This window comes from Babylonia areolata, chromosome 24 (genome assembly GCF_041734735.1).
Source record: "Babylonia areolata isolate BAREFJ2019XMU chromosome 24, ASM4173473v1, whole genome shotgun sequence".
Lineage (NCBI taxonomy): Eukaryota > Metazoa > Mollusca > Gastropoda > Neogastropoda > Buccinidae > Babylonia > Babylonia areolata.
In genome coordinates, this window is record NC_134899.1 from 5,021,149 (window position 1) to 5,038,648 (window position 17,500).

A 17,500-nucleotide genomic window follows, 5' to 3' on the forward strand; every position below is an offset into this window, starting at 1 on the left:
ACTTCCCACAAATTTACCCCCAGTAGTCATTTCAAGCTAGCCTAGAATGACCCCCATATTTGTTATGAAGGGGCACAGGGGTGGGGTGCAGAGGAGGGATGGGGGGTGGGGGGGTGGGGGGGGGGCAGGATGGCGGGCAGTTAAAATCCAACTTGGGGTCATCAGTTCTGACTAGTTCAACTTTACCCCCAGGGATCACTGAAAGCTAGTCTACACCGACTCAAATCTTGACTGGCCAGATTTGACCACGGGGTAAAAATCAAACCAGGGGTACAACTGGCTGCTACACCACAACCACAGAACTCAGCAAAGCTAGCTTAACAATGCGCAAGGTATTGCTGAATTTCTCACTGCCAGATATCAGTTTCTGTCTTAATTTATTTACTTATTTGTGCATTTGCTTTTCTTTCTTTTTCAAAATATTTTTGCCCCAGTGTTGGGTAGGTTATCAAGGCCGGACCAGTGTTGAAATCTTCAGTATGAAGCATTTCAATCACTTCAGCAGCAGTAAAAAGCGGCTGTTGTGATCAAGTTTGCTTAAAAAATTTCCACTTGTATTGCCTGCAATGCCATTTTCGATACGTATGCAGATTAGCTTGTCATGTGGGGTACCAAGGTCAACGGCTGGCCAGCGAGTGTATAGTTACGGAACCTCATGAAGAAACTTTCCATTCAACCCTTGACACATTCGCAATGCCTGGTGTAGCAGTGATTTTTATGCTACCCCATGAGGAAAGCGTGGAAAAAAATCTAATAGTCAAAACCACTATAGCGTTCCATCGTCCAGAACGCTACCTTACGTCAGGAACACTATAGCGTTCCATTGTCCAGAGTGAGTTAAGCAAATGTGAGGTAGCAAACATGGATCAGTCCACACGTCATGCTCACCCCTTGAAACTTACTTTCATCCTTATGCAATTTCATACCATAATCGTATTCACTTTTCAGCATGTGAGTATTTGAAATTTCTATCTAAAACTTTTATCACATCTGTAACACTGGCAGTCAAGAAGTTCAAAAATACACTTGTCTGCTGTTACTCTGGCAGAACGTCGCCACAAGGTACCCATTCAACATAACCAGAACAGGCAAACAGAAAGAAAGAGAGAAGGCATTGTTTTTTTGCCTTTACATTGAATGAACATATTCACCGTGACTCACAGGTGCGAAAGGCTGCATGATTTTCTTTACCTGTCTGGTACCCAACACATGTACGCTCTGGGGTAAACTGGTGTAAACAGAGGTACCTATGGACTGCAAAATGAACAATTCTTTCAAGAAAGACATCCTAAAAGCCCTGCTGAGCTAACACTATTTACTGCTGACCTTGGTGGTGAGGTTGGGCAGGGCTCCGTCCCCCTCACACAACGATGCCTTCACAGCACCAAGACCGCAGCACTGAATAACTTAACCTTACCTCATTTTAGCCCTGCACCCGAGCAATGCCACAGTGTTGAATTTGTTTCATTAAAACGGTTGGTTTCCATATTCCTGTGCAAGCATAAACTGCAAGCAAAGGGAACTGAAACATCTACAGTATTTCCGGCTGTATCCACCTGTGTCAATTAGGAGGAAAAACTGGTTGATTTCAAAACATTTTCTGCGTTTTTCTGCTTGAATCTGGCAGGGAAGCAAGGCTGTGAACTCCCTTGGGTTGAATGGGTGAAGAAAGCAAGCCAGCTGATCTTTGAAATCAACTCTGCCACAAAGGAGGGTGGATACCAGTGATCCATGGTGTGTTTATCAAGCATGACTTCAGTGGTGGGCTGGGACGAATTTAGCTGCATGACTGCCAGTTACATACATGAACTGTAATTCACTGGTGCAAATAGCACCAGAAGTACAGAAGCTCACTTTGGAGCCATTGGAAAAAAGCAAAGAGCTTTGGTTGGTTGACAGAAGAAGCGATACCACAACAGCTGTTAGAAGAAAAATGTTTGTATCAAATTTCATCTGCTCTGCACAGGGAAGGCACATTTTCTTGGCCAAAGTGCTGTCAAAGTTTGGGCAGACAAGACAGAAGTGACTGAACCCACAACTCATAACTCTTTCTCAAAGACCGAGATTTTAGACATGGCCTCTTCTTCCAATCTATCCTTGCTAATCTACATCCACCACAAACAGTTTTGGTGTCAGTTTCACCACAAACAGTACACAAATATATGAAAGGGGAGGAAGCTCCTCTTTGAGCACAGCATACAGCTGGCAACACCAACTGGAGAGCCGTTTTCAATGACGTCCCCTAAAATCAAACTGCCAAACAAAAAAAGCATCAGAATGCTTAGCCACAGAATGACTCAGCTCACCAAATCTCCACCAGCTGCTGGAAGAGAAACTGTTTAATATGGGTGCTGGGCTAACTTTCCTTGGGTCATTTATTTTGTTTTTCAGTTCACAGATATTGGTGAGACCCCTGTGCACATGGTTTGGTTACCAGACATGCAAAGCAAGCCCTTCCAGTGGGTCATGGTCATGTACAGACAATTATACAAACAAAACTAAAACACCAATCAACAGCAAAGAAAAAAAAAAGCAGAATAAAGACAGACATAAAGGATGCTACAAAATTAACAACACGCTGGAACATACAAAAAGAAAAATGAAAAAGAAAGACCAAAAAATTTACTCCCATCCACCAAAGTCAGACATGAAACTGTACAACTTATATAAAATCCAACATACAACACATATACCATTATCTGACCATGCATGCACGCGTGCACGCACATACACACACACACACACACAAAATTCTATACAACATGCATATGCACACACACAAATATGCACATAGATGCACGCTCACTGGAAGTTAAGTCTCGCAAGAATAAATGATAAATACTTCAATGTAAGTGACACCCGGACTGTTAGAGAACATACAACCAAAAATGGTCCACTGACAGTCATGTTTGTGTTATATCTACTATTACAGAACTATGAGCGCTCTCTCTCTCTCTCTCTCTCTCACACACACACACACACACACACATGAACACATACACATTCATATAAGCATCAACAAGCAACAAGACTTCCACAGAGAACACCAAGCAGAAAGAAAAGCCCCAAGCCAGCTGACTCACAGTGCAAACCCCACAAGACAACACGACACTCAAACAACATGCGAAACCCAATTCACATCCCCAAATCCTCAACTTCCACCAGAACAGTGGAATGACTCCTGTTTTTAACACTGAAGAATTCACAACCATGGGCCAAGGGCTGTGTTAACCAAAACAAAGTCTTAATAACAAAAGAAAGCAAAATAAAGGAAACATTTTTTTTTTATTCACCAATACAGGTATCCATAAAATAGAGAGAAACACACCAACCCACACCAAAACCACAAAAAACTGCATCATACCTTTCTTGCCCGCTTTCTCAACACCCTCTTCAGCACTATCAGCAGCAGCAATAGTGATGGTGGCAGAGGCAGCAGCAGCAGTGGTGGCGGTGGGGGTGGTGACAGCTGTCGCCGCTGACGTTGCTGAAGCGCTGGCCTCTGCTGCCTTCAGCACAATGGTGCCGCTCTGGACGGGGGGCTTGGCACTGGGGGTGGGGGCTAGGGGAGGGCTGGAGGAGGACGTGGTGGTGGCGGTGGTGGTGGTGGGGGGCTGGGATGTGGATGTGGGAGCGGGAGTGGGTGTTTTGGAGATGGTGATGGTGGAACCAATGGCCGGCTTGCCTGCAGGGGGGGAGGTGGGGCTTTGCGCCACGCTTTCCTCTGCACAAAGTGAAGGAGTGCTTTGATCATGACTTTTTCTCTTGTTATTTATTTGTTTTCTTAGACCATCCTGGGTCACAGGTTCTTCACATCTGCTTTGCTGTCTCTGGATCAGTCTCGGACCAAGCAACGCAAGCCACAACTTCAGCAATCAGAATGGACTTTAATTCAAAAACATGACATTGGCTGTTCATTTTTTCCTCATTTATGACAGAACAGACCAACACACACATATCTAAAACAGACCAACACATACATACCTATCAACACACACACATACCTAAAACAGACCAACACATACATACCTACCAACACATTCACATACCTAAAACAGACCAACACATACATACCCATCAACACATACACATACCTAAAACAGACCAACACATACATACCTATCAACACACACACATACCTAAAACAGACCAATACATACATACCTACCAACACATTCACATACCTAAAACAGACCAATACATACATACCTACCAACACATTCACATACCTAAAACAGACCAACACACGCACACACCTAAAACAGACGAACAGACACACATACCTAAAACAGACCAACAGACACACATACCTAAAACAGACCAACAGACACACATACCTAAAACAGACCAACACACACATACACACATACACCCAGAACAGACCATCACACACATACACCCAGAACAGACCAACACAAACACACACACCCAGAACAGACCAACACAAACACACACACCCAGAACAGACCAACACACAAGTAAACATACCTACATCAAACCAACACACCAGAGTATCCAGAACACACCAGTATACTCTAAACAATACAACACACACCAAGAACAACCCCCAAAGTATACCACATCACACACCAACACACAACAAGGATAGGTGCTATATAAGTATAGGCAGCCTGTTGTGCAAATGACCCTGCCTTGATAAAGCGCTTAGAGCTTGGTCTCTGACTGAGACGGATAAGCGCTATGTATGATAGTCAGTCGTGTCTAACCATGACCATCAGAACAGCAGAGGAGAAAACTGCTGTCCCTACTATCTGGGCTAGAATTTGATCATTGTGGAGAGTGTCTTGCCCAAGTTACATCCCCACTCTCTCAGCCAAGAGGGTTTTAGGACAGTCGGTGTTGGGATGGTTCCCAAAGGCCTTAGGCGCTATATAAGTATCCATATCATTCAATCATTCCTACAGCGGTTAGGGACCAGGCCAACAGACACCCACCAGTGCTGCTGAGGCTGACGGTGCCCTGGCAGACAGGCAGCTGGTTGAGGGCCCGGACCACCGTGCTGCCTGGGCGACCCCACTGGTTGCGGGCCGACTTGGGGGCCTCCAGGTCTGCAGGGTTCATCACCACCTTGTCTCTGGCGCTGGTGGCTGATCACACACAGTGAGGGGTCACTGGGTGCACGACTGTTTCGGAGGGGGGGGGAGGGGGGGAGGTGGGGCCGGTGTGGTTTTATGTGTGTGTGTGTGTGTGTGTGTGTTGGGGGTAGTGGGTGTGTTTGTGTGTGTGCGTGGGTGTGGTGTATGAGTGTTAAGTATGTACATGTATAATGTGTGTGTGTGTGTGTGTGTGTGTGTGTGTGTGTGTGAGTGTTAAGTATGTACATGTATAATGTGTATGTGTGTGTGTGTGTGTGTGTATGTTGGGGGTAGTGGGTGTGTTTGTGTGTGTGTGGTGTATGTGTGTTGCGTATGTACGTGTGAGCATTGTGTGCACGTGTGTGTATGTGCAAGTGCAAGTGTGAGTGTGAGTGTGAGTTTGTGTGTGTGTGAGTTTGTGTGTGTGTGTGTGTCTGTGTGTGTTTGTGTGTGTGTGTATGTGCAAGAATCAGAATCAGAATTATTTTTATTTGACATGCAAGCCATAAATAAAGGTTTTTATAGACACTGGAACAAACAAACTATACTGAGTATTACATGATGTACTAAAGCACTGAATGCTGAAATAAGCACTGCGTTATGCTGAAAGATTGTGAATGACTGGTGCTGCAGCAGCAATGGCAATGAGTGCCACAACAGCACTGTCTTATCCTGATGAAGTGTACATACAACTATATTCTCCACAGGCGTTCCTTTCTGGAGTTAATATGTGCCCATATAAAGTCTGTCACATTTTCCTGTATCATATATAATGTACAAAGAGAGTGGTTATGGAGGGTGGGCAAGGGGGTATTTTGACACTGCAAAATAAAGCAGACACAGAAATAAAACTAAAGCCAAATGTCAGTCGGTCATGCCTGTTATTCCCTCTACCTTTACGACACTTCCAACAAAACTGAACCAATACGGATCTAGTGCACCGCCCCTCTGCATGCCCACATACACACACCCACACCCACACATGCACAGACACGAACACACACACACACACACATTCACTCGCTTACTCACACGCACACACATGCACAATCATCTAATATCACTTACCGTACAAAGTCAGTAAACTGAAGACTACTTTTATTACTATTACTACTTCTACTACTACTACTACTACTACTACACACACACACACACACACACACACACAAAGCACAATCATCTAATAATACTAAAGGTGCAATGACATTCAATCGAAAACAACTTCTGTTACTACTACTACTACTATACACACCCACCTACCAACCCTCTCCCACCCCTGCAACACACACACACATGCACACAAACACACTCCAAGTCTCCATCTGTACCTTCCATGGCTGAGCCAGTCTGTTCCAAGGGCAGGTCACTCAGCCTGACCTGATCGTCGCCCCACTGAGAGCGTGCTGACTGTGGATCAGCTAGAGGACTGACGGCCTCCTCGCCCCATGCACGGCGCAACTGCACCTCCCCCTCCCCCTCCCCTTCCTCCGCAACTGGCTTCACCTCCTCCTTGTCAGCTCCCCACTTGCCGCGGGAAGGCGGCTTCTCGTTCAGTCGCTTCAGGATGTCGCTCTTCCTCTGCTGAACGCTCCTGGAAAAGTTTCAGTTTCAGTTTCGTGGAGGTGTCAGTTTTATGACTCGAAATGAAAGAGCAATGAGGCTGGGAGGATAAATGATTAAACAACAATAGTGGTAACTCTCGCTGTTTACAAGGTTCTTCCTAAAAAAAAATATTCTGTGTAGCATATTCAGGATTAAAAGGCTCTTCCAGTTTTGATTAACAGTTAATTTGTGTTTGCACATTTCTTCGGTCATCGCTGCAATGTGCATATGTCAAACGATCAGTGTAAGGACAAGCCCGGTGTTTCCTTTTTTGAGGGAGTGTCTGGGTTTGTTCCAGTGTACCTTCTATTTACCTGTGTGCCAGCTGAATCACCAGCATAAGCAGCACTGACTTGAAGTTGTGTACCTTGTAAATGGAGAGAGATGCCACTCTTTATGGGTGTCAGTTTTACTTTCAGTTTCTCAAGAAGGCATCACTGCATTCAGACAAATCCATATACACCACATCTGCTGGGCCCATGCCTGACCAGCATGCTAGTCAGACCTTGAGTGTATGTAAAGATAAGATAAGATAAGATAAGAATAACTTTATTATCTCCAACTGGAGAAAGTTGGTCAGGTGCATTATCACAACATAGACAGGTAAACAACATGGGGACCATAACTGTAAAAGTCAACAACAGCTTTTACGAATATTACGAAGATACAAATGTAAAAAATATCACATACACCATTTCATACATACATCCACACACTGCAGGTAATAACTAGTATTCTTAATGTAAAAACAGAAAGAATTAAGAAACATTATTTGAATGTAATTATAAACATAGCCTACTATACTGCACATTGATTATAATAGACAGATAAGATAAGAGTAAAGATAAATTGCGGAAAACCGCAACCAGATAATCAGCACACACCCGCACCCCCCCACCCCACCCCCACCCACCCCGCACACGCGGATTACTTGATTAAACAAGAGTAATAAACATATGTTATCAAATAAAAGCATTTCACATATTCGCTTTTAAAAACATTGCAATTAATTATTACATCGTAATTATTAAACAAATGTGTATTTGTGTATCTATCAGAGCACATTTCTTCTGCAGAATTTTGCCAGAGGGCAACACATATGTTGCCATGGGTTCTTTTTCAGTGCACCAGTGGGTGTTATCCAAATGACAGGTCAGTTTTGGGAGAAAGGGTGATTCGAACCCATCCCCTCACAGACACTGTACTGGCAGGTAAGTATCTTAACCATTCTGCCATCTTCTCCTTCACGGAGGTATCAAAGCATATGGTCTGATCCATATACACCACATATGTCTTCTGGTTTTTTTCTTAAAAAGTTACATTGAAATTGAAATAAAATCATATTCTTTTTTCTTTTATTATTAAAATCAAATTAACAGCTTTCTGTTATGATCATATTAATACACCCTCTCCTGGAGCTAATTTCTGCTGATTCACAAAAATCTGAGTAAGGGAGACAACCAATCATTATATCATTAAAAGAAGAAAATAGCTACTGCTTCCCCAATAGTCTCATCAGGATGACTCAGGAAAAAATGTAATAAAATAAAATCATGAACAATGACACTCACATTTTTCAAACTGGCTAAACTAAAATATATATATATAAATATTTTTGTACCCATAAGAGTAGACTTCTATAAAATTTTGCCAGAAGACATCCCTTTATTTGCCATGGGTTCTTTTCCAGTGTGCCAAGAACGTGTTGCATATGGGACCACGGTTTATCATCTCATTCAAATGACAGCTCTTCGTGATCAGGCATTCCACTGGGAATGACAATTCTGGCCTTGATCTTTCAGTATCACTCATCCAGCCACTCTGGTATATTTCACAATCAATAAAAAAAATAAATAAAAATTTTTTTTAAAACCTCAGCAGTGGAAAATATGACAATGTCACACACACACACACACACACACACACACAACACACACACACCTCATTCCACCCCACCCCCACCCCTGTACCCACAACTCCCACTGACTTTGTTGCTTCCTCCTCAGCAGGAGTTGCTTGCTCTTGTCCAGCAGGGGGCGGGGCAGCTTTGTTGCCTGCACCAATCAGATGCAGCATGCCTGTGATGGGCACTGCTGGGGCAGGGGTCATGTTGGCTTTGGCTGAACCAGGTCTGAAACAGACAAGACCGATAATACGGAGGATGTTTCAAACTATGGTGCAACATAACTGTCAACAGTATGGAGAGTTGTGGGTTTGAGTCCTGTTCTGCTCATCAGATTTCATCACTTTTTAGTTTGCTGAGTCGTTCACTCTACTTGACACATGGGTGGGATCATTTCTGTATCATATGGATTCCCATTCTGGCACTTTGGCAATCCCCCCCCCACACCCTCCCTTCATTTCACTTTGTTTCGGTATTAAGATATGCACTCTAATCAAGCCCTGGATGCTAGCTGCAAACTTTTCATCATTACAGAAATGTGACTTTCCAACACAGTTCTCAGAACTCTTCTTCTCTGGCATCGTTCAAGCTGAATGTATTTCAAACACAAGTAACTCAGCTCAATTCTGAAGTTTCAATCACTATGCTGACATTCAACATTGTGTGATTGTTGTGCAGTGATCTAACCATACAATTTCAAATGTTAATGCGGTATCTTCTCTTTTTTAAAGAAACATGGACATTCAACAGAAAATGTTGTCGTATTTCAGACTTTTTTTTTCATATTTTGCTTTATTCTGGTATGTAACATACTGACAGAAACACAAATCTCAAGTGCACACACACACACACACACACACACACACACACACACACACAAAGCCCGTAGCACACAAGAATCATGGACTTGGAGTGTGGAAGACATTATATAGCAGCAATCAAAATACATGAAACACACACACACACACACACACACACAAACACACACAAAAAAACAGCCAATAACAACAACAAAACAAAACAAAACAAAACAAAACAAGAGGAACATGCTAATACAATACTCTGCTGTTAAAACACACACACACACACACACACACACACACACACACACAACACAACACACACACACACACACACACACCTGTTGCCATTGCCTGCTGCCTGCGGTTGCTGTTTGGCCCTGTCCTGTTGCTGCCTGAACAGATCCTGCCTCTCCTTCTCCAGCTGTTCCTTCTTCTTCTTGGCCCAGTCCTCCGCTTGTTTCTGCACAGCCCGTCACCACATCAACACTCATCAAGACCAGGCTAAAGGGTGACTCACTTCAGAGGACGATGGTCAACACTCATCAAGACCAGGCTAAAGGCTAACTCACTCCAGAGGACAATGGTCAACACTCATCAAGACCAGGCTAAAGGGTGACTCACTCCAGAGGACGATGGTCAACACTCATCAAGACCAGGCTAAAGGGTAACTCACTCCAGAGGACAATGGTCAACACTCATCAAGACCAGGCTAAAGGGTAACTCACTCCGGAGGACGATGGTCAACACTCATCAAGACCAGGCTAAAGGGTAACTCACTCCTGAGGACGATGGTCAACACTCATCATGACCAGGCTAAAGGGTAACTCACTCCAGAGGACGATGGTCAACACTCATCAAGACCAGGCTAAAGGGTAACTCACTTCAGAGGACGATGGTCAACACTCATCAAGAACAGGCTAAAGGGTAACTCACCCTGGAGGATGGTGGTCAACACTCATCAAGACCAGGCTAAAGGGTAACTCACTTCAGAGGACGATGGTCAACACTCATCAAGACCAGGCTAAAGGGTAACTCACTCCAGAGGACGATGGTCAACACTCATCAAGACCAGGCTAAAGGGTAACTCACTCCGGAGGACAATGGTCAACACTCATCATAACCAGGCTAAAGGGTAACTCACTCCAGACAATGGTCAACACTCATCATAACCAGGCTAAAGGGTGACCTCACTCCAGAGGACAATGGTCAAGACTCATCATAACCAGGCTAAAGGGTGACTCACTCCAGAGGACAATGGTCAACACTCATCATGACCAGGCTAAAGGGTGACTCACTCCGGAGGACAATGGTCAACACTCATCAAGACCAGGCTAAAGGGTAACTCACTCCAGAGGACGATGGTCAACACTCATCAAGACCAGGCTAAAGGGTGACTCACTCCAGAGGACGATGGTCAACACTCATCATGACCAGGCTAAAGGGTGACTCACTCCAGAGGACGATGGTCAACACTCATCATGACCAGGCTAAAGGGTGACTCACTCCAGAGGACGATGGTCAACACTCATCATGACCAGGCTAAAGGGTAACTCACTCCAGAGGACGATGGTCAACACTCATCATGACCAGGCTAAAGGGTAACTCACTCCAGAGGACGATGGTCAACACTCATCATGACCAGGCTAAAGGGTGACTCACTCCAGAGGACGATGGTCAACACTCATCATGACCAGGCTGAAGGGTAACTCACTTCAGAGGACGATGGTCAACACTCATCAAGACCAGGCTAAAGGGTAACTCACTCCGGAGGACGATGGTCAACACTCATCAAGACCAGGCTAAAGGGTGACTCACTCCGGAGGACGATGGTCAACACTCATCAAGACCAGGCTAAAGGGTGACTCACTCCAGGGGACGATGGTCAACACTCATCAAGATCAGGCTAAAGGGTAACTCACTCCTGAGGATGATGGTCAACACTCATCAAGACCAGGCTAAAGGGTAACTCACTCCGGAGGACAATGGTCAACACTCATCATAACCAGGCTAAAGGGTAACTCACTCCAGAGGACAATGGTAAACACTCATCATAACCAGGCTAAAGGGTGACTCACTCCAGAGGACAATGGTCAAGACTCATCATAACCAGGCTAAAGGGTGACTCACTCCAGAGGACAATGGTCAACACTCATCATGACCAGGCTAAAGGGTGACTCACTCCGGAGGACAATGGTCAACACTCATCAAGACCAGGCTAAAGGGTAACTCACTCCAGAGGACGATGGTCAACACTCATCAAGACCAGGCTAAAGGGTAACTCACTCCAGAGGACGATGGTCAACACTCATCAAGACCAGGCTAAAGGGTAACTCACTCCAGAGGACGATGGTCAACACTCATCATGACCAGGCTAAAGGGTGACTCACTCCAGAGGACGATGGTCAACACTCATCATGACCAGGCTGAAGGGTAACTCACTTCAGAGGACGATGGTCAACACTCATCAAGACCAGGCTAAAGGGTAACTCACTCCAGAGGACGATGGTCAACACTCATCAAGACCAGGCTAAAGGGTAACTCACTCCGGAGGACGATGGTCAACACTCATCAAGACCAGGCTAAAGGGTAACTCACTCTGGAGGACGATGGTCAACACTCATCAAGACCAGGCTAAAGGGTGACTCACTCCAGGGGACGATGGTCAACACTCATCAAGACCAGGCTAAAGGGTAACTCACTCCGGAGGACGATGGTCAACACTCATCAAGACCAGGCTAAAGGGTAACTCACTCCGGAGGACAGTGGGCCCCCGATCAAGGCCATACTGTTCACAACTCTTTCAAAGGAGCCCTGAATGGAACTTTACAACATTTTGAATTTTTGGAGTGGCACCTACTTTGAATAATGGCGTTTTAAGCTAAAAATATCCTAACTGACCTTTCAACTCTCCACTGCAAGCAACCAATGCTGAGTTAAACAAAATACAATAAAAGCACCACACCAATAACAATCAGAAAATTAAACCAAACTGGTCCTGGATATAGAGAAATACTACTGATAAATCAATAATTCAGAAGCTGAGAAAATAACTGTATAACAATTCTGTGTTTGTAATATCTTGGTGCTTCCATATTTAACACCTGTGAAATGTAAATAATAAAAACAGCCAAAGATGTGTCCATCTCTTTACTTTTGTGTAAGTTCCTGTGAAAGTGTGTAACCACAGATTTCATGAAATCCCCAACCACTGTATGTGGTTTCGTGTAATTTCCAATTCAGTGTGTAACATCGTGAAATCAATGGATTTTCTCTAGGGGGGGGGAGATTTCAAGAAATCCCTAAAATAAATAAAAATTTAAAAACATCTAGTGATTTCATATCACTGATTGAATCAGCAATCACTGAATGGTCATCCCAGATTTCACAAAATCTCTGGTCACACACTTTTAACTTTAACATATATATGTATGCATGAGAACATGCATGCAGGTTTTTGTTAGTGTTGTCAATATATGCAATCTGAACAAAACGCATTTCTCTCACACTCCTCACCTTCAAACCTTCCGCTTTCTTTTTCCTTTCCTCTGCCTCTCTATCTACCGGTGACTGTTGATTAGTGAAACAAAGGGAACATAATAAGTGCAGATGTAAAGAAGTCAGTGAAACAAGTGATGAAAACAAAATACATGAATAAAGATACAAACAGTTAACAAACATTTTCAACAGGTTATATTGCACAAATGGAGCCAGTCTGGATTAAACAAATTCAAATTAAAGAAACCAACATATACACTGACATATCCAAAGAGTGTAAATTAGACTGAACCAAAAGACAGATAAAAAGGCAAATGAATTCGTTTATTCACAAAACCAACAAAGCATCAACTTATTTACAAAGAGTAACATTAAATCTCAGTGCAAAACATAAACCAAGCATTTATGCGCTTAACAAACTGTATGAAAACTGAAAAAGAGAAAATGCCTCAATCAGTAAACATCACTTGTTTGTTTAGGACAACACATATCAGTAAACATCACTTGTTTGTTTAGGACAACACATATCCATGCTGTCTGGAAGGCACCAAGGCATACATTCATTTATACACACTCTCTGTCTCTGTCTGTCTGTCTGTCTGTCTCTGTCTCTCTCACTCACTCACTCACTCACACACAGACACACACACACACACACACACACACATAAAGAAACACATACACAGACACATACACACACGCACGCACACACGCGCATGCACGCACGCACGCGCACACACACACACGCGCACACACACACACACCTAGCCTTCAGTTTCTTACTTTTATGCCTGCTCTCTGCTGGAGCTGATTTTTCCGATCACGCATATTCTGCTCACGAATTTGCCGGAGTCTCTCCAGGTACTCCTGTACAAAATGCCAGTGTTCACGTCCTTTCTGATGCTCACATTCACACACTGTAAACTGTTTCCAGACTAACCATGAAAAATCACCTACTAAAAACATCAAATATATAATAATCATAAAATGACAAACGACATTCTTTTGTCAACAAACAAGACAAGATATGCTCTGATTCTTCTCTTATTCTTACCAAGCAGAATTTCACATTTTGATATGTGCATACAATATTGCTGTGTAGTTGAGTCTTGTTTTTTTCAATGGATAATCCAAACACAGATCTCATTCACAATGCTGGAACATTTGTTTGTAAAGAATTTGTATAAGCTTACATCAATAATTTCTATTAATTTCTAACCTGCAGAGATGAATCTTTTGTGCTGGAACATGGTTGATACATTCAAAAAGGAATATAATAATATGTAAATGAATTTTCAAAGTGTATAAAAAAAAATAAGAGTGTAAAATCATGCCTGAAAAAATTCAACAGAAAATAAGTTTTGAAGTGGAAATTCTTACATGCTGTAAAATATTAAACATGTGTGATGTGCTAAATGTCAAACAACAAAGATGGTAACATTACCTGTTCATTTTTGTTTCGTCCCTGTATGGGATACTGTTTTCCTGCAGCTGAAATTTTATCAAAATATTAAGGTAAACAAAATTCAAAGCACTACAACATATATCTGCTCTATAATAATAATAATAATGGATACTTATATAGCACACTATCCAGAAATCTGCTCTAGGTGCTTTACAAAAACGCTTTTGATAACATAAAACATTATATCTATGTTGCATACACACACCAAAATGTGACCACACACACACACACACACACATGCATGCACGCACGCACACACACACACTGCATACATACATTTGAACATACATGTGTATCTAACAGCTACCCTAACACATACGCACACATAGGCAGGCACAAACTTACATAAACACATGCACACACAATACACATTCATATACATGCATGTAGTTATGTAACATAGTCAAGCACACCTGATGAAAAGAAGTGGACCTGCCACAATTGAACTCTATACTTGACAGACAGTCTCTTCCATCTCTATCTTCTTCATTCATGGGCTGTAACTCCCACATTCACTCGTTTGCATGATGGGCTTTTAATTGCATGACCATCTTCACCCCGCCATGAAGGCAGCAGTATTCCATTTTCAGGGGAGTACATGCTGGGCATGTTATTATTTCCATAACCCACAGAACACAGACATGGGTTAATGGATCTTTAAAAAAAAAAAAAAATGACAACACAGCAGTCTGGCAGTCTAATGTCCTTACCGCAGTCTGGCAGACTGCCTCAAACACTTGTTCAGAATGCAACTGCAATACACTGAACTCATGTTTGGCGTGAAGCCTAGAGGTTACGCGTCCACTTAGAAAGCAAGAGAATCTGAGCACACTGGTTCGAATCCCAGCAGAGTCGCCAGTATTTTCTCCCCCTCCAATAGAACTTGAGTGGTGGTCATTCGGATGAAACAATAAACCGAGGTCTCGTGTGCAGCATGCACTTAGCGCATGTAAAAGAACCCACGGCAACAAAAGGGTTGTCCCTGGCAAAATTCTGTAGAAAAATCCACTTCGATAGGAAAACATAAAAAACTGCAGGTAGGAAAAAACACAAAAAAATGGGTGGCGCTCTGAGTGCAGTGACGCGCTCTCCCTGGGGAGAGCAGCCCGAATTTCACACAGAGAAATCTGTTGTCAAAAAAAGAGTAATACAATACAACACAATACCAAACTATTCAACATAAAAGCTAAGATATATAATGACAAGATGGAAAATCACCGTGAAATACCTTGTAAACACTAACACTAAGCATTTAGTAAAGGCCCATCCCCCATTTGGGGTAAAATACCTTGTAAATGATCACCACACACTTTGAAAAAAAAAATCATGAAATAATTATAATCCAATTTGCAATTTGTGATCATGTCACTTCACAAAGCAGTGATGATTTAGATCTGGAGATACAGAACAGAACATCTGCAGATGCCAATGCGCCATTGAAAAAAACCAAAGTGCAATCATGACATAACACCACAGTCCAGTGTCTTTCCTCAGCAGCCTGCACTTTGTTTTCAACTGTTTGCAGAGAACAGTAGGTCTCTCCCTGGACATTCAGTTATCTTAGTCAGTACTGGAAACCAGTATGCCGCAAAACATCTTATTCAGTTGATTTTAAACTTGTGACACTGGATTATCCCACTGATATTGCAAATTTAACAGGAGAATTGTCATGCATGGAATAAACCCCCAACCAGTATTTCAAAGTGAAACTAAGTCAGGAACTGGATAAACGCCCATCCCCAACTTGAGGGTGAAATCTGTGTAAAGTGGGGTTGGGCACTTACTATGCAGACGCTCAGTTTGATTTTCCTGTCAAACTTGGGAGAAAGGGCAAGAGCTGGATTCGAACCCAGACCCTCACAGACACTGTGCTGGCAGATGAGCATCTTAACCATTCTACCACCTTGCTCACCTTAGTGACCTCCACCTTGCACACCTAACTGACCCCCACCTTGCACACCTAACTGACCTCCACCTTGCTCACCTTAGTGACCTCCACCTTGCTCACCTAATTGACCTCCACCTTGTTCACCTTAGTGACCTCCACCTTGCTCACCTAACTGACCTCCACCTTGCTAACTGACCTCCACCTGGCTCACCTTAGTGACCTCCACCTTGCTCACCTAACTGACCTCCACCTTGCTCACCTAACTGACCTCCACCTTGCTCACCTTAGTGACCTCCACCTTGCACACCTAACTGACCCCCACCTTGCACACCTAACTGACCTCCACCTTGCTCACCTAACTGACCTCCACCTAGCTCACCTTAGTGACCTCCACCTTGCTCACCTAACTGACCTCCACCTTGCTCACCTAACTGACCTCCACCTTGCTCACCTTAGTGACCTCCACCTTGCTAACTGACCTCCACCTTGCTCACCTTAGTGTCCTCACCTTGGTCACCTAACAGACCTTCACCTTGCTCACCTAACTGACCTCCACCTTGCTCACCTTAGTGACCTCCACCTTGCTCACCTAACAGACCTCCACTTTGCTCCTTAGTGACCTCCACCTTGCTCACCTAACTGACCTCCACCTTGCTCCTTAGTGACCTCCACCTTGCTCACCTAACTGACCTCCACCTTGCTCCTTAGTGACCTTCACCTTGCTCACCTAACAGACCTCCAACTTGCTCAACTAAGCTCAGTCACCCGAAGGGCTTTAGGGGCAGAAAACAACAACACCCTGACCCCCAAACAGAACGGATCAAGTGAAGCTTCAGCTGACCTGGCTTCGGGGCAGGTGAAGGCAATGGACGTCCTCTCCCTGAAGGTGGTCGATTCTGAAAATCAGAAATGTCACATGAAATATAATACATCTATCTGTTGTCGATTTTGAAATTTTACAGCAATAATGCAGAATCAAATCAACTGTTCAACACTTGAAAATTCATTAGCCTAAGATAATTCTGCCATTTAAGGATAACAATAAAACAGTGATACTGGTTCTTTCTCAATTTTTTTTTTTTTTTTTTTTTTTTGGGGGGGGGGGTGCCAGGGGGTGGTGGGAGCAGGGGGGGGGGTTGTTTGTTTATTTGCTTGCTTGCTTGTTTGTTAACATGACTAAGAGGAGAATTTGAAAAACTATAAGGTCAGTCTCCATTTCAGTTTCAAGGAGGTGTCAGAGCAGATCCA

At 43.4% G+C, this 17,500-nt stretch overlaps 1 protein-coding gene across 2 annotated transcripts in view; it reads right to left on the minus strand.

Annotated features, from left to right (window-relative positions):
* LOC143298775 (uncharacterized) overlaps positions 1-17,500 on the minus strand; it is a 58,451-nt gene that overhangs the window by 8,190 nt on the left and 32,761 nt on the right. For both annotated transcript variants that reach the window (XM_076611728.1, XM_076611727.1), the window contains 9 exons: positions 17,094-17,148; positions 14,344-14,390; positions 13,683-13,766; positions 12,918-12,971; positions 9,743-9,864; positions 8,686-8,829; positions 6,425-6,687; positions 4,956-5,108; positions 3,365-3,724 (listed from right to left, as the gene is read on the minus strand). In XM_076611728.1, the coding sequence (XP_076467843.1) occupies positions 3,365-3,724; positions 4,956-5,108; positions 6,425-6,687; positions 8,686-8,829; positions 9,743-9,864; positions 12,918-12,971; positions 13,683-13,766; positions 14,344-14,390; positions 17,094-17,148 (1,282 nt within the window). The remainder of the gene's footprint in view (positions 1-3,364; positions 3,725-4,955; positions 5,109-6,424; positions 6,688-8,685; positions 8,830-9,742; positions 9,865-12,917; positions 12,972-13,682; positions 13,767-14,343; positions 14,391-17,093; positions 17,149-17,500) is intronic.